Raw genomic sequence first — 23,825 nt, 5'->3', positions numbered from 1 at the left:
CAATACAACCTACAGTTAAAGGCTACAGTAACATAAACAATGTGATACTGACAGTACAGTTACAGTAAGATAAATGATGAAAGACCAGAATAGAGAGCTCAGAAATGAACCCTTCTATATATGATCAAATGGTCTTTGAAAAAGTTGCTTTGAGTACAAAATAGAGAAAAGTAATATCTTCAAAAAATGATGTTGAAAACTGAATATCAACACTGATAAAATAAAATTGGGTTATTTCCTTGAACGATACAAAAATATATTTTAAACAAAATACTTAGACATAAAGAAACTAACAAATCTATTAGAAAAAATACAGGAAAAGGACATTACATTGGTCTTGCCACCATTTTCTTAGATACGACATTAAATGCATAAGCAACAATACAAGAAAAGTTTAACTACACTAGACATCAAAATTTCTGTACATCGAAAGAAAATTCAAAAGTGGCAACATCCCTTAGAAAATGGATGAAAACATTTGCAGATTTCATGTGAAGGAAGTTAATGTTCAAAATAAATAAAAACTCTTAAAGTTAATCAATAAAGTTGAATAACTTGATTTAAAAATGAACGAAAAAAATTTTCATCAAAAAACTACACAAATGGGAAAAAGCATTTGAAAGAATGCACAAAATTACTGATATATAGAGAAATAAAAAAACACAATCACAAACAAAATCACCTCATATCCATTAGAATGGCCACTGTAAATTTTTTAAAAAACACCCAATCTGTTGATGTTGCAATAAAAATGAAACCCATGTTGCTTCTTGCTGGAAAACAAAGATGCAGCCATTATTTAAAAATGTTATAAATGTTCCTCACTTATTATATCTATTTACAAAATATGTAACACAGGCCAGGCCCAGGTGCTCAAGCCTGTAATCCTAGCACTTTGGGAGGCCAAGGTGGGTGATTACCTGAGATCAGGAGTTTGAGACCAGCCTGGCCAACATAATAAACCCCATAATACTAAAAATACAAAAAATTAGCTGGGTGTGTTGGTGGGCACCTGTAATCACAGCTACTTGGGAGGCTGAAGCAGAATTGCTTGAACCCAGGAGGCAGAGGTTTCAGTGAGCTGATATCACACCACTGCACTTCAGCCTGGGTGACAGAGTGAGAATCCATCTCTAGAAAAAAAGAAAAGCAACACAGGACCTGGAAGTCATATTTGAAAATCCATGTTTATTGCACCAGTATTCACAAAAGCCAAAAGGTTGAAGCAACCCAGATGTCTCTTGATTTATAAACACATCAAAATATGTAACATATACATACAACGGAATATTATTCCATCTTAAAAACAATCTTGTCACATTTTAAGATGAACATTGTGAATATTATGTCACTTGAATTAATCCAGTAAGAAAATTATGGATATCTTAAGTACTCAAATCATAAAACAGAAAGTGGAAGGTTTGTCTGTCGAGGGTGAGAGAGGGTAAAATGAGCAGCTGTTATTTAATGGGTATTGAGTTTTAGTTTTACAAGATGTAAAGTGTCTAGAAGTATTTTACATAACAACGAGAATATACTTAACATGCCTGAAATGAACAGCTTTTTTTTTTTGTTTTTTGGAGACAGGGTCTCACTCTGTCATTCAAGCTGGAGTGTAGTGGCAAAATTTTGACTCCCCCTCAATCTCCCAAGTAGCAGGTACCACAGCTGCATACCACCATGCCTGGCAATTATTAAATTATTTTTATAAAGAGGGGTCTCCATATCTTTCCCAGGCTGGTCTCAAACTTTTGGGCTCCAGGGATCCTCCTGTGTTGGCCTCCCAAAATCCTGGGATTACAGATGGGAGCCACAACCATGCCTGGCCCTGAAAATGTACACTTGAATTAAGATGGTAAATTTTATGTTATGTGTTTTTAAAACAATTTTTTTTAAAGAAAAACTGAAAAAAAATCCAGAATTATAAATCTTTTTGAAAATTACCTTCAAATCAAACAAGTATTTCTCTCACAAAAGGAAATATATATTCATCATTAAACACATGGTGAAAAAAAGACTATCTCCATGACTACTCACTTAAACAAGATAGTTTGTCAGTTCTGCCTATATAGAAACCCACAGTTATCTGAGGGAATGCTCTCTGATACTCAATAAAAGCCATACTCATCAATATCCAGATATAAGGCCCACCATATGCAGACCTGACTACAAAAACATGCCCTAGTGTCTTAACTATGGAGCAAAGCCCTGAAGGATATGCAGTCTGTCCAAAAATAAAATGAGAATTACAACTACCCAAGCCCCTGTAACAAGCCAACTAAAGGTGGACCCTAGTGCAGACCCAGCAGCCTTGTCACCAAGCTACACCCCCTCTCCACTACAAATTCAGAGGGCATCTCATCACCCTAAGGGCCCAACAAAAGATCTTTACCTTCTAAAATCAGTTTATAAAAACTTGAAGGCCAGGCGCGGTGGCTCACACCTGTAATCCCAGCACTTTGGGAGGCCGAGGCAGATGGATCACGAGGTCAGGAGATCGAGACCATCCTGGCTAACATGGTGAAACCCTGTCTCTACTAAAAATAAAAAAAAATTAGCCGGGTGTGGTGGTGGGTGCCTGTAGTCCCAGCTACTCGGGAGGCTAAGGCAGGAGAATGGTGTGAACCCGGGAGATGGAGGTTGCAGTGAGCTGAGACTGCACCACTGCACTCCAGCCTGGGCAACAGAGTGAGACTCTCTCAAAAAAAAAAAAAAAAACTTGAAGCAGTGTTTGCTCCATCAAATTTAGGCACCAATACAAAACTATATTGTGCCCATTGTCAATGCTTCTATTTTAATGTAGCACTGGAAGCATGTGGCAGAAGAATTAGTCAAAGAAATAAAAAAATCCATTGAAATTAAAGAAAAATAAGTAAAAAGTCGCTGTTTGTAGATCGTATAATCTTTTATTTAAAAATCAATAAATAGCACATTAAAACCTGTCTAAAGTGATAAATACACTCAGTAAATTAGCAAAATATAAAATTAACATACAAGTGTATGTATGGTCTCATACACTTAAAACAAACTATCTGATAAAATAAAGAAAAAAATCTTATTTACTATAGCATTAAGTAATAAACTTCTTAGAAAAAAACCAAGGAGGTAAAAAAAATCTTTACAATAAAAAAACTATGGGCCGGGCGGGGTGGCTCATGCCTGTAATCCCAGCACTTTGGGAGGCTGAAGTGGGTGGATCACAAGGTCAGGAGTTCAAGACCAGCCTGGCCAACATGGTGAAACCCCATCTCTACAAAAAATACAAAAAAATTAGCCAGGCATGGTGGTATGCACCTGTAATCTCAGCTACACAGGAGGCTGAGGCAGAGAATTGCTTGAACCCAGGAGGCAGAGTTTGCAGTGAACCAAGATCACACAACTGCACTCCAGCCTGGGCAACAGAGCAAGACTCCTTCTCAAAAAAAAAAAAACACCATGAAAATATTAGAGAAGAACCAAATAAATTTTAAAATTGCCATATTAACCAGAGTGATCTATAGATTCAATAAACTTCCTATCAAAATTGCAGTGGTTTTTTTTATAGTAATGGAAAATACATTTCTAAAAGTGACGTGATATTAAAATAACTTTGATAGCCAAAGCAATCTTGAGGAAAAAGATCAAAGCAGAAGGATATCATACTTATAATTTCAAACTATATTTCAAGACTATATAGTAATAAAAACAGAATGGACTGTGCAGAAAAAATGAACAAAAAATGCAACAAAAACTAATACTATCACACATTTCAGATTGAAGCAAAAAGACAACTTAAAAAAGTGTTTTAGTTTCTCAAAATCACGCAGATATTTGTGTGTCCCCAAGGCAATGGAAAAGCAGCCAGATTGTGCAATCACTTATATGCCATAAAGAGGAATTTCGCTCTCACTGTGAACTTGAAGGAAGCTCACCGAAAGAATAGTAGAATCCTTAGAGAATTTAAAAGCATGAGACAGATGTCCCTTTGTGAGAGAAAAATTAAATAAATAAACAAATAAAACAGCTGCCCAGGAACTATTTCCTTTGGAACACAGCTTCCCAGATCACATTTTGAGGACTGGCTTTCTTTTTGACCTTGGGACCTCTTATCTGCATTGTCTGTTGTGTTCATTTTCATTCGCACCTACCTGGGGAGTTGGCAATCATCTCATGTCTCTTCATAGTCAGAGGTTTTATTCCTTGCTCCAGACAGGTGATCAGGTCTGGCTTAGAGACAATAATACCTGTTTCATTAAAAATAAATAGCATTAATCTTGCTTATATTTCTCAATTACAAGCTAGTAATGTGCTCAGCAGAAAGAATGTAATAAAATACTCTAGTAAATTAATACCAAAATACTAATTCATAACAAATTTCTAGATATTTAGAAAATACTTTCAACTTTAAGGTTTCTTTTTTTTTTGGAGATGGAATAAAATAAGTAAAAAGTTGCTGTTTATAGATCATACAATCTTATATTTAAAAAACCATAAGCAGTACTTTAAAAACCATAAATAGGGCCAGTTGCAGTGGCTCACACCTCTAATCCTAGCACTCTGGGAGGCCAAGATGGGTGGATCACAAGGTCAGGAGTTTGAGACCAGCCTGGCCAACATGGTGAAACCCCATCTGTACTAAAATACAAAAAGCCGGGTGCAGCGGCACGCGCCTGTAGTAGTCCCAGCTACTCAGGAGGCTCAGACAGGAGAATTGCTTGAACCCAGGAGGCAGAGGTTGCAGTGAGCTGAGATCATGCCATTGCACTCCAGCCTGGGCAACAGAGCGAGACTCCATCTCAAAAAAATAAATAAATAAATAAACAGTACCTTAAAAGCTTTCTAAACTGACAAATACACTCAGCAAATTAGCAAAACATAAAATTAACATACAAGTATACGTATGGTCTCAAACACTTAAACTATCTGATAAAATAGAGAAAGAAAAAATCTTATTTACTATACCATTAAATAATAAATTTCTTTAAAAAATTACTAAGAAGGTAAAAAATCTTTACAATAAAAAAACTATGAAGAGAAGATCCAAATAGATTTTTAAATTGCCACATTATCCAAAGTGATCTATAGATTCAATAAACTTCCTATCAAAATTAGAGTGGTATTTGCTCTTCTTGCCCAGGCTAGAGTGCAATGGCTCAGTCTCGGCTCACCAAAACCTCTGCCTCCTGTGTTCAGGGGAATCTCCTGCCTCAGTCTCCAGAGTAGCTGGGATTACAGGACTATGCCACCATGACCAACTAATTTTGTATTTTTAGTATAGACGGGGTTTCTCCATGTTGGTCAGGCTGGTCTCAAACTCCCAACTTCAGGTGATCTGCCCATCTCAGCCTCCCAAAGTTCTGGAATTACAGGTATGAGCCACTGCGCCTGGCCCTGCATGAAGGCTTTTTAAATTTACTACCTGATACTACTGAATCAAAAACTGATGATGGCAATGAGATTTTCAGGTGGGGGCAACACTATTTTATGCCACTAAATTTCTGAAATTACCACTAATTTAGAGTGAAGAATAAAGCTCAACTCAGGAATGTGGAAAGTTTGGATTAAGATGAAACATCTTGAAGAAATTCTTTTCTAAATAAACAAATTCTGAAGATTTTCTGGAAAAAGGACATCTGGAACTCTTTTATGCAAAGGATAAATTAATAAAATCATTCTGCAAAAAAAGAGAAATAAAACTTTTGGGGTTTTTTTATGAATTATGTATTGAAGTTATCCTCACCAAGGAAGACCAGGTGTCTGTAGTTCTCTAACATCACATCCCTATATAAATTCCGCTGTGCAGTGTCCAGGCAATGCCACTCCTCCAGAGAGAATTCTACAGCCACATCTCTAAATTGCAATGATTCCTGAAAAACACACAAACACACACATTTTTACCAAGTCGCCATTGGTGGAATTTTTAATTTAAGGTGAAATGAGAGAGTAAGAGAACTGATTCTTACTTATAGGATTGACTAAAATTATCCAATAAAATAATTTTCAATACAGAAATATTTTCTAATGTATTCTCTATCTCTGAAAAAAAAGAGCAGCCTAAGATCCACAACATTAGTTCATATAATGATATTTTTCTAGATAATAAAGTATAAAATTAAGGGCATGAACATGTACATTTTTGAGTGCTATATTTACATCATACAGAATCAGATATGAATATCTTTCAGACAGAAAAGACATGTTGAGTTAGAAGGCATCTCTCCAATTTTAACATGTACAATAAGCTGAAGACCTTCTTATGCAGGATTTTTTTTTTCCAAAAGATCTGGCATAAAGTCTGATTTTCTGAATTTCTAACTCACCAATAATGTTAATGTTTTTGTCCCCAAAATGATATTTTGTCAAATGCAGTAAGTGCAAGAGCCTGTGTTTTTTTCAGATTTTCTAGCCTGTAAACAAAGATAAGAGCCTTCATTTTCCAAAGAAAAATATGTTTAAAAAAGAAAGCTGCCAGATTTAATGTGAGGTTTATGCATATCAGCTGCATAAACATAATTAATAATGAATAGAAAATTATCTCTATAGTGAAAAAAATCTGTCAGCTATTTCACCAACTGAATCATTAACCATTAACTGCACTACGATAAATTTTTATGACGTCCTAATTCACACAGAAGAACACAGCATCACTGTTGAAATATTCCTCCCAAAGAAAGTAAATAAAATCTGAATTTAACCATAAAGAAACATGTTTTATGCTAACTTCAAAGTTTTTGATAACTCCTATGTTCTGTAATTTTTAGTAGTAATTTTAAGTAGGCTTCATTTAGCACCCAAGAGAGCAGGTATCTCCTAATAATTTTTTTCAGAACTTTCTGGATAATAAATGCCATTCCATATAAAAAAGCATTTTCTTAATCCTGTTCTGCATAGAGCTAATGGAACATACAGATGAAGCCTCAACATTGTATGTTCTTCATCTATACTAAGGACCACAATTTTCCCCAACAGAAATCTTGAGTATCCACATCTTTCCATGTTCAACAGCCACAAAGGGAACATTTTTAATATTGCAGATTATAAATTCTTGCTGAGAATTCTGCATGGCATATAAGAAGCTATGACATAGAGAATGCAGAGAAAGCTCTGGGATATAGGAAAGAAATATTTTTCAGAGACCCTTGACTATCATAAGAATTCTAAGTAGTAAAACCAAACTCAGGGAGGGAAAACACAAGTAGAGAAGTAAAGGTTTGTGAGTACTAAACTCATGGGGCTCGAGGAGGCAGAGTGGACACAGCTCTTCATCTGAGACACGTTTACCTTAAGAAGAGCCACTTTTTTTTCTTCTCCTCCTCCTCTGGAATTCCTTCTCAGATGAGATTCTCTGGAAAAATTACACCTGCATCTTGAGAACATGCCTTTAAATCAGTAGCACATGATTACCTGCTGGCATGACATCAACTGGCAAAATGACAGAAAAAGCCCACCTATTTCTGTCCTTTGAAACAGAAGAGATTCAGGGAACAATGAACTGCTCCATGAAGATAGAAATATAAGTTTCTCATTTCCTGTCCTCAGGTGCCCTCCCTGCCACAGACACCAGCAATTTCCAGTAATGGAATTATGCACCACACTGACCTGTCTGTACCAAACCCAAACAGAACAGGCCCTGTGACCACCCTTTAGTGCAAAGATGGAACTTAACTCTCATGATTGTATTTTGAAGCGCTCATACTTGATTCTGGCCTCACCTTAGAGTCACATGAGACCCTTCATTAAAACAACATAAGTGCTTCCATGCAGAACAAACAGAAGCTGTGGGGACGGCACAAGAGGTTTCTGCATATTGGTCATGTGATCCTAATGAGAAGCCTGGGCTGATAATCACTAAGCTAAGCATTGCCTCTCAAGCTTTAATAGGCTTATAAATCACTTGGTAATTTTGGCTCCACTTTATGTAATGTGATTCTGGAGGCTTGAAAAGGGTCCATGAATGGGTGTTTTAAACAAGTCCCCTGTCAATGCTGAAGTTGCTTCCCCTTGGCTCATTATTAGCATTAGTTAGAGAAAGCAGGAACAGCACAGGGTCCCTTACATTTAGCACTCTTTTCACAACCAAATACTTCTGATACAAATAGGGACAACGCATCTCCACCCTAAAGTTTTATATGCTTCGCTGGCTCTTTAAAGTTTATAGAGGAAACTGAAGGCAGCAATGTCAGAGTAAGTCTGTATTTAAAAAACAACATGTACACAAGTACTAATGCAATGTTTATTAAGCAGGTACTTTGTGCTCAAGAGACTGATACAGAGCACTGTGCTGGGCATAACACATTCTGTGATTTAATTCTCATAACACCCTGAAAGCTGGTACTATTTAATAAACTTTAGGATTTAGGTAAAGGGTGCGGCATTTTTATTTCTTCTTCTGTTTCTCTGTCATGAATTTTTTTAAAACACTGTAAAAGCAAAATATAGACAGATGAAAGAGATAGAAAGGAAGAGTTTAATGTAATTTAGAGAAAATTTTATTCTGTTCATATTTACTTTTCTGTGACTTGTGGAGCAACTACCGGATCTGCAAGAATAGAAAACAAGTTGCTAAATAGAATGTCTCTGCAAACACTGGCTTTAACAGAAAATTTAAAAACTAAAACCCTAAAATACGTACTTTATTTTTCCCTTTTTTTTTTTTTTGTTTTTTGAGATGGAGTCTCGCTGCCACCCAGGCTGGAGTGTAGTGGCGCGATCTGGGCTCACTGCAAGCTCCGCCTCCCGGGTTCACGCCATTCTCCTGCCTCAGCCTCCTCAGTAGCTGGGACTACAGGCGCCCACCACCACATCTGGCTAATTTTTTGTATTTTTAGTAGAGGTGGGGTTTCACCGTGTTAGCCAGGATGGTCTCGATTTCCTGACCTCATGATCTGCCCGCCTCGGCCTCCTAAAGTGCTGGGATTACAGGCGTGAGCCACCGCGCCCGGCCTATTTTTCCCATTCATCTGCTTTTGGGATTCAGGGAATTGTGAGCACCAGCTCTAGAAAGGCAGCAGGATTCACCAGCCAAAACTCTGATCTCTACTAATCAGTCCTGTAAGGCAAGACTCCAGGGTAGGGTCAGACCTAAATAAAGCCTCCAAAAAGCATGAATCTGCTCAGGTCTCAGGCAGTGTGAGGACTTATGTAGAATTCTGTTCTCTATGCCACTGGGGTACTTCCAGTTTTGTTTTTTCTAAGCTTACCTAAAAGAAACTTAAATCCCAGAGTTCCTATAATTTTAATTTTTCAAGCCACTGCCCTGTCAACTTTATACTATATACCAATACACAATTTAAACAAATCCCTTAAGGTTTTCTAGGGTAATTTTATTAGAAAATCAATATGTAACTTTAGAAGGTAAAAAAAAGTAGAAATTATACAGCTGGGTGCACTGCCTTACACCTGTAATCCCAACACTTTGTGAGGCCAAGGTGGGTGGATCACGAGGTCAGGAGTTCAAGACCAGCCTGACCACAGTGGCTGGGGCCAGCAATCCCAGCTACTTTGGAGGCTGAGGCAGGAGAATCGCTTGAACCCAAGTGGCAGAAATTGCGGTGAGCCAAGATCATGTCACTGCACTCATGCCTGGGTAACACAGTGAGATTCTGACTAAAGAAAAAAAATTATAATAACAATTATTCTATTCATAAATATCCCTTCAGGTGTACAATCCAGAAGTCATAACAGCATAAAGTGGCCTAAATAAAACCCAACGTTTTGGACACATCTATATATTGTGCCAACCATATGTTGCATAATTCAATTATTTATCCAGTTGCTGGTCTAGACTAAAAGTTTCTGGATTGTAGGAAACATGACTGCTTCACGTATTTTTTTAATGGCTATATGAAGTGGAAGCAACTAGTTTATCTATTTGGGTCTCCAGATCTCCTCCTTGTTTATCATCCAAATACCAGGAAACTGGAGAAACTCTGATCTGGGTTCCAAAAAAGGCACCTCTTGTATGAGGGCATGAATGAACACAGGATGACTCATTTCTCTTACACTGAGACAGAAGCAGAATTAACCACTCTTGTCAGCCTAACACAATTCTGCTCTGGACATCCTCAAATGCCTCAAAGACACCTAGGTGATTGTGAGGGAATTCCTGGTGAAACAGGGCTGTTGGCCCAATGATAAGCCATCTGGAGAAACTCAGGCTGATTCTGAATAGAAAACAGAACTGCCTTGGTGGAGCTCCAGAACCTAGATCATCTGTCCTGATTTGCTAGCTCTTGGATAAGAGAAAGAAACAAAAATACTCTACTCCAGTATCACATTTTACAGGTAATTATAGCTATGATCATGGCTCTGGATACTTTGTGGCCTTGATCTCTCACTCCTAAGATGATTATTTACATTTACAGATTCTGCCATCAGATTCTATTTCCTCCTGGAGCCTCTCACATCACTGTAGCAGGTCAATGAACAAGATGTGAAAAATCTCAAAATGCCACACTCCCAAATGGGGCCTGTAAGATATCTATCTTGACAACTTACAATGCAGAAAATGACTTTTGTTAATTTTCTGTACATCCTCTATCCAAAGTCTGGCATTTTTTTAAAAATCCCAGGCAGAGGGCAGACCTTATCTGCAAATTCTAGGTAGGATCAACTTGGCTCTGCACCCTTTTGTGTTACACCAAGTGGAGTACAGTCAAAAGAGAGATCTCATAGAGGCTGCTCTAACACATTCTAAATAATAAGTCTACATTAAAAAAAGATGACATAACATGAATATAAGTAGACAGTTTATTTGGGTCAAGCTTAAGGGTTATAACCTGGGAGCAAAGATTCAAGTTGCCTGGAATCTACACTTTGATTAGTAGTATTTACAGGAAGATATGTCAAGACAAGACAGGGACAGAAAGTGGGCTGATGCAGAGTTGTTTGTCAAAAGTTTTTATTTATTTACATAAATAACATTGATTATTGATTAGATATCTATCATTATGTTTTAGGGTATGGGATAGTGTCCAATGTGGCATTATTAGTTTAATTAATAGTCACTTGTGCCAATAGTGAACAGTTTCAATAGATGAATACATCGTTCAAGTGGGAGAAAGACATAACTGCACTTTCATTTTAACATATCTCTGAGTTTGATAACCAAAAGAACCTGCTTTATTTAGACAAAAGTTTTTTATTTCCCAAATCTCAAGATCTGGATTCAAAATATAGAGCTGTAGATTTAAGGCCTGAATGGCAGGAGGAGCAGCAGGTGTTACCTGCACATTTGTGAGCATTTTAGCAAGAGGAGGAAGGTGAAAGTGGAGATTCTCTTGTCAACATGTCTACTCAATGCACACATGTTACTCTAACTGGGTTTGTGGGCCCCATGGTCTCTGAATCTGTTTCAAGTCTGAAGATACAGGAGTCATTGAAAGAGATAAAATGATTGATTGCTGCCCTATGAAATTTGTAGAAATCTGATCTAGCCTCTCTATAAGTGAATGTACAGGACTATAGATAACAAATAGAGACACAATTCTGCCTGCATATTTAGGGGACAGCATGCACTTTGCTGCACAAGTGTGAATTGACTGGAAGCCTGACAGGGAAAGTCCTTGCTAAATTCTGGTTGGCACTTTATGTGTTTATATCATGTCTGGTAATTCTAGACAGTGTTTGGAAACAATAATTAGAAGAACAATTTTCTTTGGCCAGGTGCGGTGGCTCACACCTGTAATCCCAGCACTTTGGGAGGCCAAGACAGGCAGATCATGAGGTCAGGAGATCGAGACCATCTAACTAACACAGTGAAACCCCATCTCTACTAAAAATATAAAAAATGAGCCAGGTGTGGTGGTGGGAGCCTGTAGTCCCAGCTATTCAGGAGGCTGAGGCAGGAGAATGGTGTGAACCCAGGAGGTGGAGCTTGCAGTGAGCCAAGAAGGCACCACAGCACACTCCAGCCTGGGTGACAGAGTGAGACTTTGTCTCAAAAAGAAAAAAAAGAGAAGAACAATTTTCTTCGCTGGACATGGTGGCTCATGTCTATAATCCCAGGACTTTGGGAGGCCTAGGCAGGTGGATCACCTGAGGTCAAAAGTTCTAGACCAGCCTGGCCAACATGGTAAAATCCATCTCTACTAAAAATACAAAAAAAAAATTAGCCAGGCCTGGTGGCAGGCACCTGTAATCCCAGCTACTCAAAGGGCCGAGGCAGGAGAATCTCTTGAACCCAGGAGGCAGAGGTTGCAGTGAGCCAAGTTTGTGCCATCACACTCCAGCCTGGGGGATGAGAGACTTCATCTCAAAAAAAAAAAAAAAAAAAAAAAAAAAGAACAAATGTTTACAGCCCCAGAAAAACTCCACAATAATAGAACAGAAAGAAAACGTTTTGGCTGGGTGTGGTGGCTCGTGCCTGTAATCCCAGCACTTTGGGAGGCCGAGGCGGGTGGATCACCTGAGGTCGGGAGTTTGAGACCAGCCTGGCCAACACTGACAAACCCCCTCTCTACTAAAAAATACAAAAATTAACCAGGCATGGTGGCACATGCCTGCAATCCCAGCTACTAGGGAGGCTAAGGCAGGAGAATCACTTGAACCTGGGAGGCGGGGTTAGTGAGCTGAGATCGCACCACTGCACTCCAGCCTGGGCAATAACAGTGAAACTCCATCTCAAAAAACAAACGTTTTTATTTTACAATTAAACTTGAATGTGACATGCATCATAGTCCATCTGCTTAAGAGACTGCAATGACAGAAAGATGGTCAACATAATTAGTCCATAAGTAGAAGAATTTACAGCACCATGTCATACATCGTTCATCTTAAATCTACCTGGAAATTGAAGAGGCCATCTGTGTATGCTAATTGCTTATATTCAATGACAAATAAACTTTTCACATCTTCATAACAGGAGGTATTTTAGCAGCTTGAAGTCAGGTACCTGCTGAAGCTAAGATTTCACTCTGCTACAAAAATGGTTGAATAGTATTCTATATTTTGGCTAGTTACAGTTTAGAGGAGTGGCTCTGTACTCACTGGCAGTGGGCTACAGCACTCCTGCTTACTTTCTCCTGGTTGCTAGTATGCTCTCTTGACCTCTACCATCTGCCACTGAGGCACAGCCAACAGCACAGCTCACATTTTATATGAACCCCATTTGCCACAGCAGCACTCTAGTGTCACATCAGAGAGTGAGGCCTGAGCTGCAGGAGGAGAGCCTGCAGGCCTCCTGGGTAGAATTACACATTCACAATAATGAAAATGAGAGCAGTGTTTCAACCTCAGTTTCTACTTATAATGGTGACAACGAAAAAATACTGCTGAATTTCCAGCATGAGTCCAGATAGAGATAGCTCCAAAAGTTCTCACTGTGACAGCCCAGCTTAATCAGAAATCATGGGGTTAATTAATAGGGCTTTGCCTCTCCCTCTCCCTCTCCCTGTCCCTCTCCCTCTCCCCATGATCTCCCTCTCCCTCTCTTTCCACGGTCTCCCTCTGATGCCGAGCCGAAGCTCGACTGTACTGCTGCCATCTCGGCTCACTGCAACCTCCCTGCCTGATTCTCCTGCCTCAGCCTGCCGGGTGCCTGTGATTGCAGGCGCGCGCCGCCACGCCTGACTGGTTTTCGTATTTTTTTGGTGGAGACGGGGTTTCGCTGTGTTGGCCGGGCTGGTCTCCAGCTCCTAACCGCAAGTGATCCACCAGCCTCGGCCTCCCGAGGTGCCGGGATTGCAGACGGAGTCTCGTTCACTCAGTGCTCAATGGTGCCCAGGGTGGAGTGCAGTGGCGTGATCTCAGCTGGGTACAACCTCCACCTCCCAGCCACCTGCCTTGGCCTCCCAAAGTACCGAGATTGCAGCCTCTGCCCGGCTGCCACCCCATCTGGGAAGTGAGGAGCGTCTCTGCCTGGCTGCCCATCGTCTGGGATGTGAGGAGCCCCTCTGCCTAGCTGCCCAGTCTGGAAAGTGAGGAGGGTCTCTGCCCGGCCACCATCCCATCTAGGAAGTGAGGAGCGCCTCTTCCCGGCCGCCATCCCATCTAGGAAGTGAGGAGCGCCTCTTCCCGGCCGCCATCCCCTCTAGGAAGCGAGAAGCGTCTCTGCCCGGCCGCCCATCGTCTGGGATGTGGGGAGCGCCTCTGCCCCGCCGCCCTGTCTGGTATGAGAGGAGCGCCTCTGCCCGGCCGTGACCCCCTCTGGGAGGTGAGGAGCGTCTCTGCCCGGCCGCCCCGTCTGAGAGGTGAGGAGACCCTCTGCCTGGCAGCCGCCCCGTCTGACAAGTGAGGAGCCCCTCCGCCTGGCAGCCGCCCCATCTGGGAAGTGAGGAGCGTCTCCGCCCAGCAGCCACCCCGTCCGGGAGGGAGGTGGGGGTGTCAGCCCCCGCCGGGCCAGCTGCCCCGTCTGGGAGGTGAGGGGCACCTCTGCCCGGCCGCCCCTACTGGGAAGTGAGGAGCCCCTCTGCCCGGCCAGCCACCCCGTCCGGGAGGTGGGGGGCGCCTCTGCCCAGCCGCCCCTACTGGGAAGTGAGGAGCCCCTCTGCCCAGCCACCACCCCGTCTGGGAGGTGTACCCAACAGCTCATTGAGAACAGGCCATGATGACAATGGCGGTTTTGTGGAATAGAAAGGGGGGAAAGGTGGGGAAAAGATTGACAAATCGGATGGTTGCCGTATCTGTGTAGAAAGAAGTAGACATGGCAGACTTTTCATTTTGGTCTGTACTAAGAAAAATTCTTCTGCCTTGGTATCCTGCTGATCTCTGACCTTACCCCCAACCCTGTGCTCTCTGAAACATGTGCTGTGTCCACTCAGGGTTAAATGGATTAAGGGCGGTGCAAGATGTGCTTTGTTAAACAGATGCTTGAAGGCAGCATTCTCGTTAAGATTCATGGCCACTCCCTAATCTCAAGTACCCAGGGACACAAACACTGTGGAAGGCCGCAGGGTCCTCTGCCTAGGAAAACCAGAGACCTTTGTTCACTTGTTTATCTGCTGACTTTCCCTCCACTATTGTCCTATGACCCTGCCAAATCCCCCTCTGTGAGAAACACCCAAGAATGATCAATTAAAAAAAAAAATTAATAGGGCTTCTGAAACAGACACCCAAAGCACTGGAGAGAAAAAAGTTAAAATGATATTAAGAAAAAGCTCTGATTAGATATAAAATTGATCATGTCTGCCAGAAAATATTATCCTAAAAGCAATTTCTCTCTAAACACCCAAAGCGCACAGCTACTCTCAGCAAGAGAAACATGAGCATTATGAAGAAAGGTGGCAGATTTTCAGAAGAATTTTATAAAGTTTCTTTCCCATCTCTGCCGTTCTGTCATCTCCTAGCCATTGAATGGAGGTTCTATATTGAAATATATCTGACAACTTCCAACAACACTTTTTGATGAAGAAATAGAATCTGACTATGTTCATATAGTGGAATATATTAGAACTTGCAACATAGCAAACTGAAGAGCTATTATGGTTTTTGGGTGGCCACATCACATGTCTTTATTTGTCCTGTAATACCAGCATACCAATTTAATGAAATAAAGGACACTAAAATTGTGTTTACTCACTAGTCATAATATATGTAGCATTTTTAATAATTAAAACTTTACTTCAGCCAAAACACTATATTTCAAAAGTATAAATTACAATATTAAAATAACCATTTAAGTGATTCATTCAAAGTAAGTATTGTGGCTTCATATTCATACTATTGTAGAAAATACTGTTTATGGCTCACACCTGTAATCTTAGCACTATGGGAAGCTGAAATGGGTGGATCACCTGAGGTGAAAAGTTCAAGATCAAACTGGCGAACATGGTGACAACCATCTCTACTATAAATACAAAAACTTAGCCAGGAACGGTGATGCATGCCTGTAATCCCAGCTACTAAGAAGGCTGAGGCAGGAGAATCGCTTGAACCCGGGAGGCAGCAGTTGCAGTGAGATGAGATCATGCCACTGCACTGCAGCCTGGGCAACGGAGACTCTCTCAAAAAAAAAAAAGAAGAAAGAAAGAAAGAAAAACAAAATACTGTTAAATGTATATAAATGCAGGTTGTCTACAAACATTACACATAACTATGCTAATTATTCTGAAGTAATAAATAGAAAGCCAGGCACAACTACAGACTCCACTGTTCAGTTTACGCACTGAACTGTTCTTGTTTTTGCAGCGTAAGTACTTCAGCCTGCAAATATTGGATAATTTCCTTGGATAATCTGGTTTCTGTCAAAGAAACATAGTATCTTTTAGTGTTTACCATTATGTATTGCTAAATTTGATCCTATCTTTGTGCTAAGCTTCTGTGTGCCCTTAAAATTAGCTTTTATCTACATAAATCTGTGTCTATTTAAAGGACTAAAAATTAAAAAAATAAACTTTTTGGAACCAAAAACAAAGCAATAAATCTGAAGTTCTAGATAATCTGGAGTCAGAAAAAAAGACAAAAGGTATTTAGTTGTTAATATAATTTACATATATTTTTAAAAATCAGAGAAAAATAACTATATATAATCTAAATCCCTTAAGAAATGAGACAATGGCAAAAATTTTTTTGGAAGTTTTTTTTTTTTTTTTTGAGACGGAGTCTCGCTCTGTCACCCAGGCTGGAGTGCAGTGGCACTATCTCAGCTCACTGCAAGCCCCGCCTCCCGTGTTCACGCCATTCTCCTGCCTCAGCCTGCCAAGTAGCTGGGACTACAGGCACCCGCCACCACGCCTGGCTAACTTTTTTTTGTATTTTTAGTAGAGACGGGGTTTCACCATGTTAGCCAGGATGATCTCTATCTCCTGACCTCGTGATCCACCTACCTCAGCCTCCAAAAGTGCTGGGATTACAGGCATGAGCCACCACACCTGGCCTTTTTTTGGACGTTTTTAAGGAGTTTTGAACTCTTGGACACCTGAGTTTTGCATACTGTATGCGCTTGGAAGAATGTTAGTGGGGTTAAAACCAGAAGAGAGAAAGATGTTATATAAAATCCATGAGTGCACAAGACCAATGAAATAGAATAGAGAGCCCAGAAATAATGTCACCCTCCTATAATCATCAGATTTTTGACAAAGCTGACAAGAGAAATGTGGGAAGGATTCTCTCTTTAATAAATGGTGCTAGAATAACTAGCTAGCATTTTTTAGAAGACTAAAGCTGGACCCCTTCGTTACACCGTATGCAAAAATCAACTCAAGATAAATTAAAGACTTAAATGTAAAACAAAATTATGAGAAACCCTGCAAGATAACCTAGGAAATACCATCCTAGACACAGAAACTGGCAAAGACTTCATGAGGAAGCTACCAAAAGCAACTGCAACAAAAGCAAAAATTGACAAATGAGACCTATTTGAACTTCAGAGCTTCTTTACAGCAAAGGAAACTATCAACAGAGTAAACAATCTACAAAATAAACAAAAATATTTACAAACTTTGCCTCTGACAAAGGCCTAATATCCAGAATTTATTAAGAACTTGGCTGGGCGTGGTGACTCATGACTGTAATCTCAGCACTTTGGGAGGCCAAGGCGGGTGTATCACGAGGTCAGGAGTTCAAGACCAGCCTGACCAACAGGGTGAAACCTCGTCTCTACTAAAAATACAAAAATTAGCAGGGTGTGGTGGTGGCACATGTCTGTAATCCCAGCTACTCAGAAGGCTGAGGCAGGAGAATCACTTCAACCCAGGAGGCAGAGGTTGCAGTGAGCCGAGATAGTGCCACTGCACTCCAGTCTAAGCGACAGAGTGAGACTCCGTCTCACAAAAAAAAAAAAGAACTTAAACAAGTTTACAAGAAAAAAACAAACAACCTCGGCCGGGCGCGGTGGCTCACGCCTGTAATCCCAGCACTTTGGGAGGCCGAGGCGGGTGGATCACGAGGTCAGGAGATCGAGACCATCCTGGCTAACACGGTGAAACCCCGTCTCTATTAAAAATACTAAAAATTAGCCGGGCGTGGTGGCGGGCGCCTGTAGTCCCAGCTACTCGGGAGGCTGAGGCAGGAGAATGGCGTGAACCCAGGAGGCGGAGCTTGCAGTGAGCCGAGATCGCGCCACTGCACTCCAGCCTGGGCGACAGAGCCAGACTCCATCTCAAAAAAAAAAGAAAAAAACAAACAACCTCATTAAAAAGTAGGCAGGCCGGGCATGGTGGCTCATGCATGTAATCCCAGCACTTTGGAAAGCCAAGGCAGGCAGAACACTTGAGGACAGGAGTTCAAAACCAGCCTGGCCAACATGGTGAAACCCCCTTTCTACTAAAAATACAAAAAATTAGCTGGGAGTGGTGCAGGTGCCTGTAATCCCAGCTACTCAGGAGGCTGAGGCAGGAGAATCACTCGAAGGTGAAGGTTGCAGTTGGTCAAGGTTACGCTATTGCAATCCAGTCTGGGCAACAAGAGCAAAACTCTCTCTCAAAAAAAAAAAAAGTAGGCAAAAGCTAGGTGCAGTGGCTCACACCTGTAATCCCAACACTTTGGGAGGCTGAGGCCGGGTAATCACCTGAGGTTGGGACTTTATGATCAGCCTGACCCACGTGGAGAAATCCCGTCTCTACTAAAAGTACAAAATTAGCTAGACGTGGTGGTGCATGCTTGTAATCCCAGCTACTTGGGAGGCTGAGGCAGGAGAATCACTTGAACCAGGAGGTTGAGGTTGCAGTGAGCTGAGGTTGCACCATTGCACTCCAGCCTGGGCAACAAGAGCAAAAGTCCAGCTCAAAAGACAAAACAAAATGAAAGGAAAAAAAAAAGGAAACTAACGTAGAAACAGAAAACCAAATGCATGTTATTAAGAGCTAAATAATAAGAACACATGAACACAAAGAGGAGAACAACAGACACTGAGGCCTAGTTGAGGGTGGAGGGTGTGAGGACTAAGAGGATCAGAAAACATACCTGTTTGGTACTATGGGTAGTACCTCAGTGACAAAATAATCTGCACACCAAATCCCCATGACATAATTTTAACTGTATAACAAACCCACATGTGTACATCGAACCAAAAATAAAAGCTAAAAGAAAAAAAATAATTCCTGGGTGGGAGAGAGTGCAATGTAGGTGAATGGACTGATTTTCACTATAGATAGTGGCCCAGGTGGGGCTGTACTCTGATTTATTTCTGTGTACATGTAGGCAGATGAAATTATAAACATGTGGCCCAGATCCTAGCATGGTGGAGAAAACAGGTTGCTGCTGTAGATTCAGTGTCTGGGGTGGAGACATGCCAGTAGGCTTGTAGAGACTTGTGGGTTCTTGACAAGAAACACAAGAAACACTAGGATCAAAAATGCCGTGGTGAAGTTTCTGAGGGTGATGCCTAGTCCTGGGAGGAGTGTGGACACGTCAATGTCTAGTGTGTGTGTTTGTGAGTGGGTGGGAACACTGTGGTGATAGCTGCAATAAAAGGGGTCTGTAATCGGAGCTCCTTTTCTCTAAGTTTTCAGTCCTCTGTCATCCTGGGAGAAGACCTGGAATCACAGGACAATGGGCAGTGTGACAGCCTGTGTACAGGAGAGTGGAGCCTCCCAATCCCAAACACCCAGAGCTTTGTTCCAGGCCAGGCCTCTGTGATATCTTTTTACTGGCACCATATCTGTAGAGTTTGCTGAACATCAAACATTTCTCCAACACAAATTTATTGCCTAATATTTGAATTCTGACAGCACCTAAAGTCAGCACAGACCCTCGGTCCCACAACATTGTCCTCACTGCAGATGCCAGTCACAAACCCTATGGGCCCATCTATTCTTTTGAACTAATGTTTGAAAACTCGGGACTCCTGAAACCTCCCTGAAGTTCAATAATTTGGTAGAGCTATTCACAGAACTGAACAAAACACTGTAGTTATGTTTACCGGTTTAATATATAAGATGCAGCCCAGGAAAAGCCAAATGGAAGAAATGCATACAACAAAGAAAAGACATGAGGAAAGATGAAACACATAGATAATCATGGAAAACATTTGTGATTAATAAAATTCTCCATTTGTTGTGTACTCCAGAAACAGCTGATGGACAGAAACACCCTTCCTATTATGACTTAGATGGTGCTCTCTTTTCTTACCTATCACACAGCCAGACATACACTCTGCACATTTTCTCCTTTTTCTCATTAGAAAAATCAGCTGAATATGTCTTCAGTGGTCAAATTTCTTTTTTTTTTCTTGTGATGAAGTCTCACTCTGCTGCCCAGGCTGGAGTGCAGCGGCGCCATCTTGACTCACTGCTCACTGCAACCTTCACCTCCCAGGTTCAAGCAATTCTCCTGCCTCAGCCTCCCAAGTAGCTGGCATTACATGTACCTGCCAAGACGCTTGGCTAATTTTTGTATTTTTAGTAGACACCATGTTTCACCGTGTTGGCCAGGCTGTGACCTCAGGTGTTCGGCCTGCCTCAGCCTCCCAAGGTGCTAGGATTACAAGCGTGAGCCATCGCGCCTGGCCTAAAATAAAATATTTCTTAATCAAACTTTATTTATCTCCCTCCCTCAGGCTCCTGAATTTTGAGCTACCCCCAGTCTGAGTCAACATACAACCCCATTTTGGCCGGGCGCGGTGGCTCACGCCTGTAATCCCAGCACTTTGGGAGGCCGAGGCGGGCGGATCACGAGGTCAGAGGTCAGGAGATCGAGACCATCCTGGCTAACACGGTGAAACCTCGTCTCTACTAAAAATACAAAAAAATTAGCCGGGCGTGGTGGCGGGCGCCTGTAGTCCCAGCTACTTGGGAGGCTGAGGCAGGAGAATGGCGTGAATCCAGGAGGCGGAGCTTGCAGTGAGCCGAGATCGCGCCACTGCACTCCAGCCTGGGCGACGGAGTGAGACTGTCTCAAAAAAAAAAAACATACAACCCCATTTTATGTCCCTTCTAAGAACACGGTGATTTCAGGGTAAGACATTCTCTGAGCTAAAATCTGACTTTTTCACCCTCCATTTGTCATTCCCCTCCCACCTTTTTTCTAATCTCGTTTGCTCCTCCCTAGGAAAAAAGCCCTTTTCTGCCTACATTTTTGCAAGCCACAGAGACCTTATAATTAGTTGGTACTTTCTCCTGATCCAATACTAATTCATCTTTTTACATAAATCTAACGTTTTTATCTTAAAAAGTCTAAAAAGTGCCTCAAAACAATAGCTTTATTATCACTAAGACCCTCCCAGTTTCCCTTCACCTTAATCTTAACTACCTGTGGGGCTCCAGCTTTCCAGGGCTCCGGCTCCTTCCATGGGTGGGGTGAGCAGGCTGGGACATCTGCAGGCGAGGCTCCCCAGAAAAAACTAACTAGGCCTTTAATAACCTCCTGTTGGCCGGGCGCGGTGGCGCAAGCATGTAATCCCAGCACTTTGGGAGGCCAAGGCGGATGGATCACCTGAGGTTGGGAGTTAAGAGACCAGCCTGACCAACATGGAGAAACCCCTAGTAAACACACATGATTAGCCGGGCGTGATGGCGAGTGCCTGCAATCCCAGTAACTCCAGAGGCTGAGGTAGGAAAATCCCTTGAACCCAGGAGGTAGAGGATGCGGTGAGCCGAGATCATGCCATTGCACTCCAGACTGGGCAATAAGAGCTAAACTCCATGTCAAAATTTAAAAAATGTAGTAACCCCAGCACTTCGGGAGGCTGAGGTAGGCGGATCACAAGGTCAGGAGTTCGACACCAGCCTGGCCAATATGGTGAAACCCCGTCTCTACTAAAAATACAAAAGTTATCCGGGCGTGGTGGTGAGTGCCTGTGGTCCCAGCTACTTGGGAGGCTGAGGCAGGAGAATTGCTGAACCCCGGAGGCGGAGGTTGCAGTGAGCTGAGATCGCGCCACTGCACTCCAGCCTGGGCCACAAAGCAAGACTGTCTCAAAAAAAAAAAAAAAATTTTTTTTTAACCCCCTCCTTTTGCAGACTTCATATTAGCCTTAGCTTGGAATTACTAGGTTCAAGCTTTAATTTCCATGTCAGTGTTATTCACTTGGTTTTTGAAACTAAGTGTTTGAAAAATCCAGTGAAATTACTCAAACAGTGTTTACATAAAGGAAGAAAATTTTAAGATTCTTACTTTTTTTTTTTTTTTTTTTTTGAGACGGAGTTTCGCTGTTGTTGCCCAGGCTGGAGGGCAATGGCGTGATCTCGGCTCACGGCAACCTCCTCCTCCCAGATTCAAGCAACTCTCCTGCCTCAGCCTCCCGAGTAGCTGGGATTACAGGCATGCACCACCATGCCCAGCTAATTTTTTATTTTTAATAGAGACAGGGTTTCTCCATGTTAGTCAGGCCAGTCTCGAACTCCCGACCTCAGGTGATCCGCCTGCCTTGGCCTCCCAAAGTGTTGGGATTACAGGCGTGAGCCACTGCGCCCGGCCCTTTTTGTGTGTGTGTGAAGGAGTCTTGCTCTGTCGCGCACACTTAAGTACGATGGCGCGATCTCAGCTCACTGCAACCTCCGCCTCCTGGGTTCAACCAATTCTCGTGCCTCAGCCTCCCAAGTAGCTGGGATTACAGGCGCCTGCCACCACACCTGGCTAATTTTTGTATTTTTAGTAGAGACGGGGTTCACCGTGTTGGCCAGGATGGCCTAGAACTCCTGACCACAAGATCCTCCCGCCTAGGCCTCTCAAAATGCTGGGATTACAGGCGTGAGCCACCATGCCCGACCAGGAAGGGGTTTTTAACCCCAACGTAGTTTTTGTTTTTGTGTCCTTCCCCTATTGGCTGGGGTCAGACCGCACAATCTAAGCTGATCCCAGTTGGCTTAGACCCAAACTTTTTCCAAATAGGATAAACGCGCGATTTTCGAGAAAAGGAAAAGGGAGAAAAAGGGGTAGGGTTGTTTTACAACTTTTACAACTTCTGACCAGGAAGTTGAGTCTTTGAAGAGGAATTTAGTTGTCCTAGCAACCCTTTACCTCAAGTGATCCGCCGGCCTTCGCCTCCCAAAATGCTGGGATTACAGACGTCAACCACCGCGCCCGGCCCCATAAATTTTTAACAAAAGAAAAGAGAAACTGTGAACCCCACGGACCAAAGCTCTTCCGAATCGTGAACCCGCACGCCGAGTCAAGATTCTCCCCTGATGACCTTCTCGTGGTTCCCGCACCATCTGGGAGAGACCTGAAGCTGCGGGTGGAGAGCTGCTGCACAGAGAGGGCGCCAGGCCAGGGCACGGTCGCTGCGCAGGGAAGAGACAGGACGCCCCGGGACCGGCTGTCAGCGCAGCCACCATCTTATGGCTGAAGGGGACTGAGGCCGAGCTGGGTAAGGAGAACTCCGGACGCAGATTGTGGAGCTGACTACGGGGAGGCCTGAGTCCCTCCACAGCCACTTCCCATCAACCAGTCCCTCCCCTCTCTCAGGATGTCCAATGGGCACTCTCACCATTTCTAGGCTTCTAAGGGGTCCCGGCATCTTGGCTGTGGATCTCCCAATACCTACAGGACACAGGGCCACAGAGGGTGGGCCTCTAGGAGCAGAGGACACAGAGTAGCGAAGATGCGACCTAGAGCTCCAGATGCAGCGAGAGACAAAGGCCGCGCCAAACCCGGAAGCCGTCCTCTTTGCTCCAGCTGCCTGCCTGATTGGACGGTTTCCAGCCCAGCGTCTCTGATTGGATAATGCTTAAGGCCCCGCCCACTCGGTCCCTGAGTGACAGAGGATGTGATCAGATGCTGGGCTGAGTGATGAAAGAGTAACAGCCTAAGCTGCAGCCTTTTCAGGCAGGGCTTCCTCCCTGAGCTGAGCCAGGCCCACCCTAGAGCATGGGAAAATTCTATCTCTTTTTTACTCTCTCTCTTTTTGCATGTATTCAAAAGGTGAACAGAGTATTTTGCTTTCATATTAATAATACATAAAATTTTTGTTAGAAAATCAACTTTGACTTTGGTAATAGTGTATTATCAATACTAAAGCTAATTTTAAT

At 42.4% G+C, this 23,825-nt stretch overlaps 1 protein-coding gene across 2 annotated transcripts in view; it reads right to left on the bottom strand.

The window, feature by feature from the left end:
* Window positions 1-23,477, bottom strand: part of ZNF486 (zinc finger protein 486) — a 34,556-nt gene extending 11,079 nt beyond the window's left edge. Inside the window, exons 1-3 of one of the 2 annotated variants that reach the window (XM_019014844.4) lie at window positions 23,285-23,477; window positions 5,720-5,846; window positions 4,128-4,223 (exon numbers count right to left, since the gene is read on the bottom strand). In XM_019014844.4, coding sequence (XP_018870389.2) covers window positions 4,128-4,223; window positions 5,720-5,846; window positions 23,285-23,314 — 253 coding nt within the window. In that variant the 5' untranslated portion in view covers window positions 23,315-23,477. The remainder of the gene's footprint in view (window positions 1-4,127; window positions 4,224-5,719; window positions 5,847-23,284) is intronic. The other variant, XM_063701158.1, reaches the window with a different exon arrangement.
* Between the last annotated feature and the right edge of the window lie 348 nt (window positions 23,478-23,825).

The sequence above is a fragment of the Gorilla gorilla genome, chromosome 20, assembly GCF_029281585.2.
Source record: "Gorilla gorilla gorilla isolate KB3781 chromosome 20, NHGRI_mGorGor1-v2.1_pri, whole genome shotgun sequence".
Lineage (NCBI taxonomy): Eukaryota > Metazoa > Chordata > Mammalia > Primates > Hominidae > Gorilla > Gorilla gorilla.
This window is presented reverse-complemented; position numbering and strand designations above follow the sequence as displayed.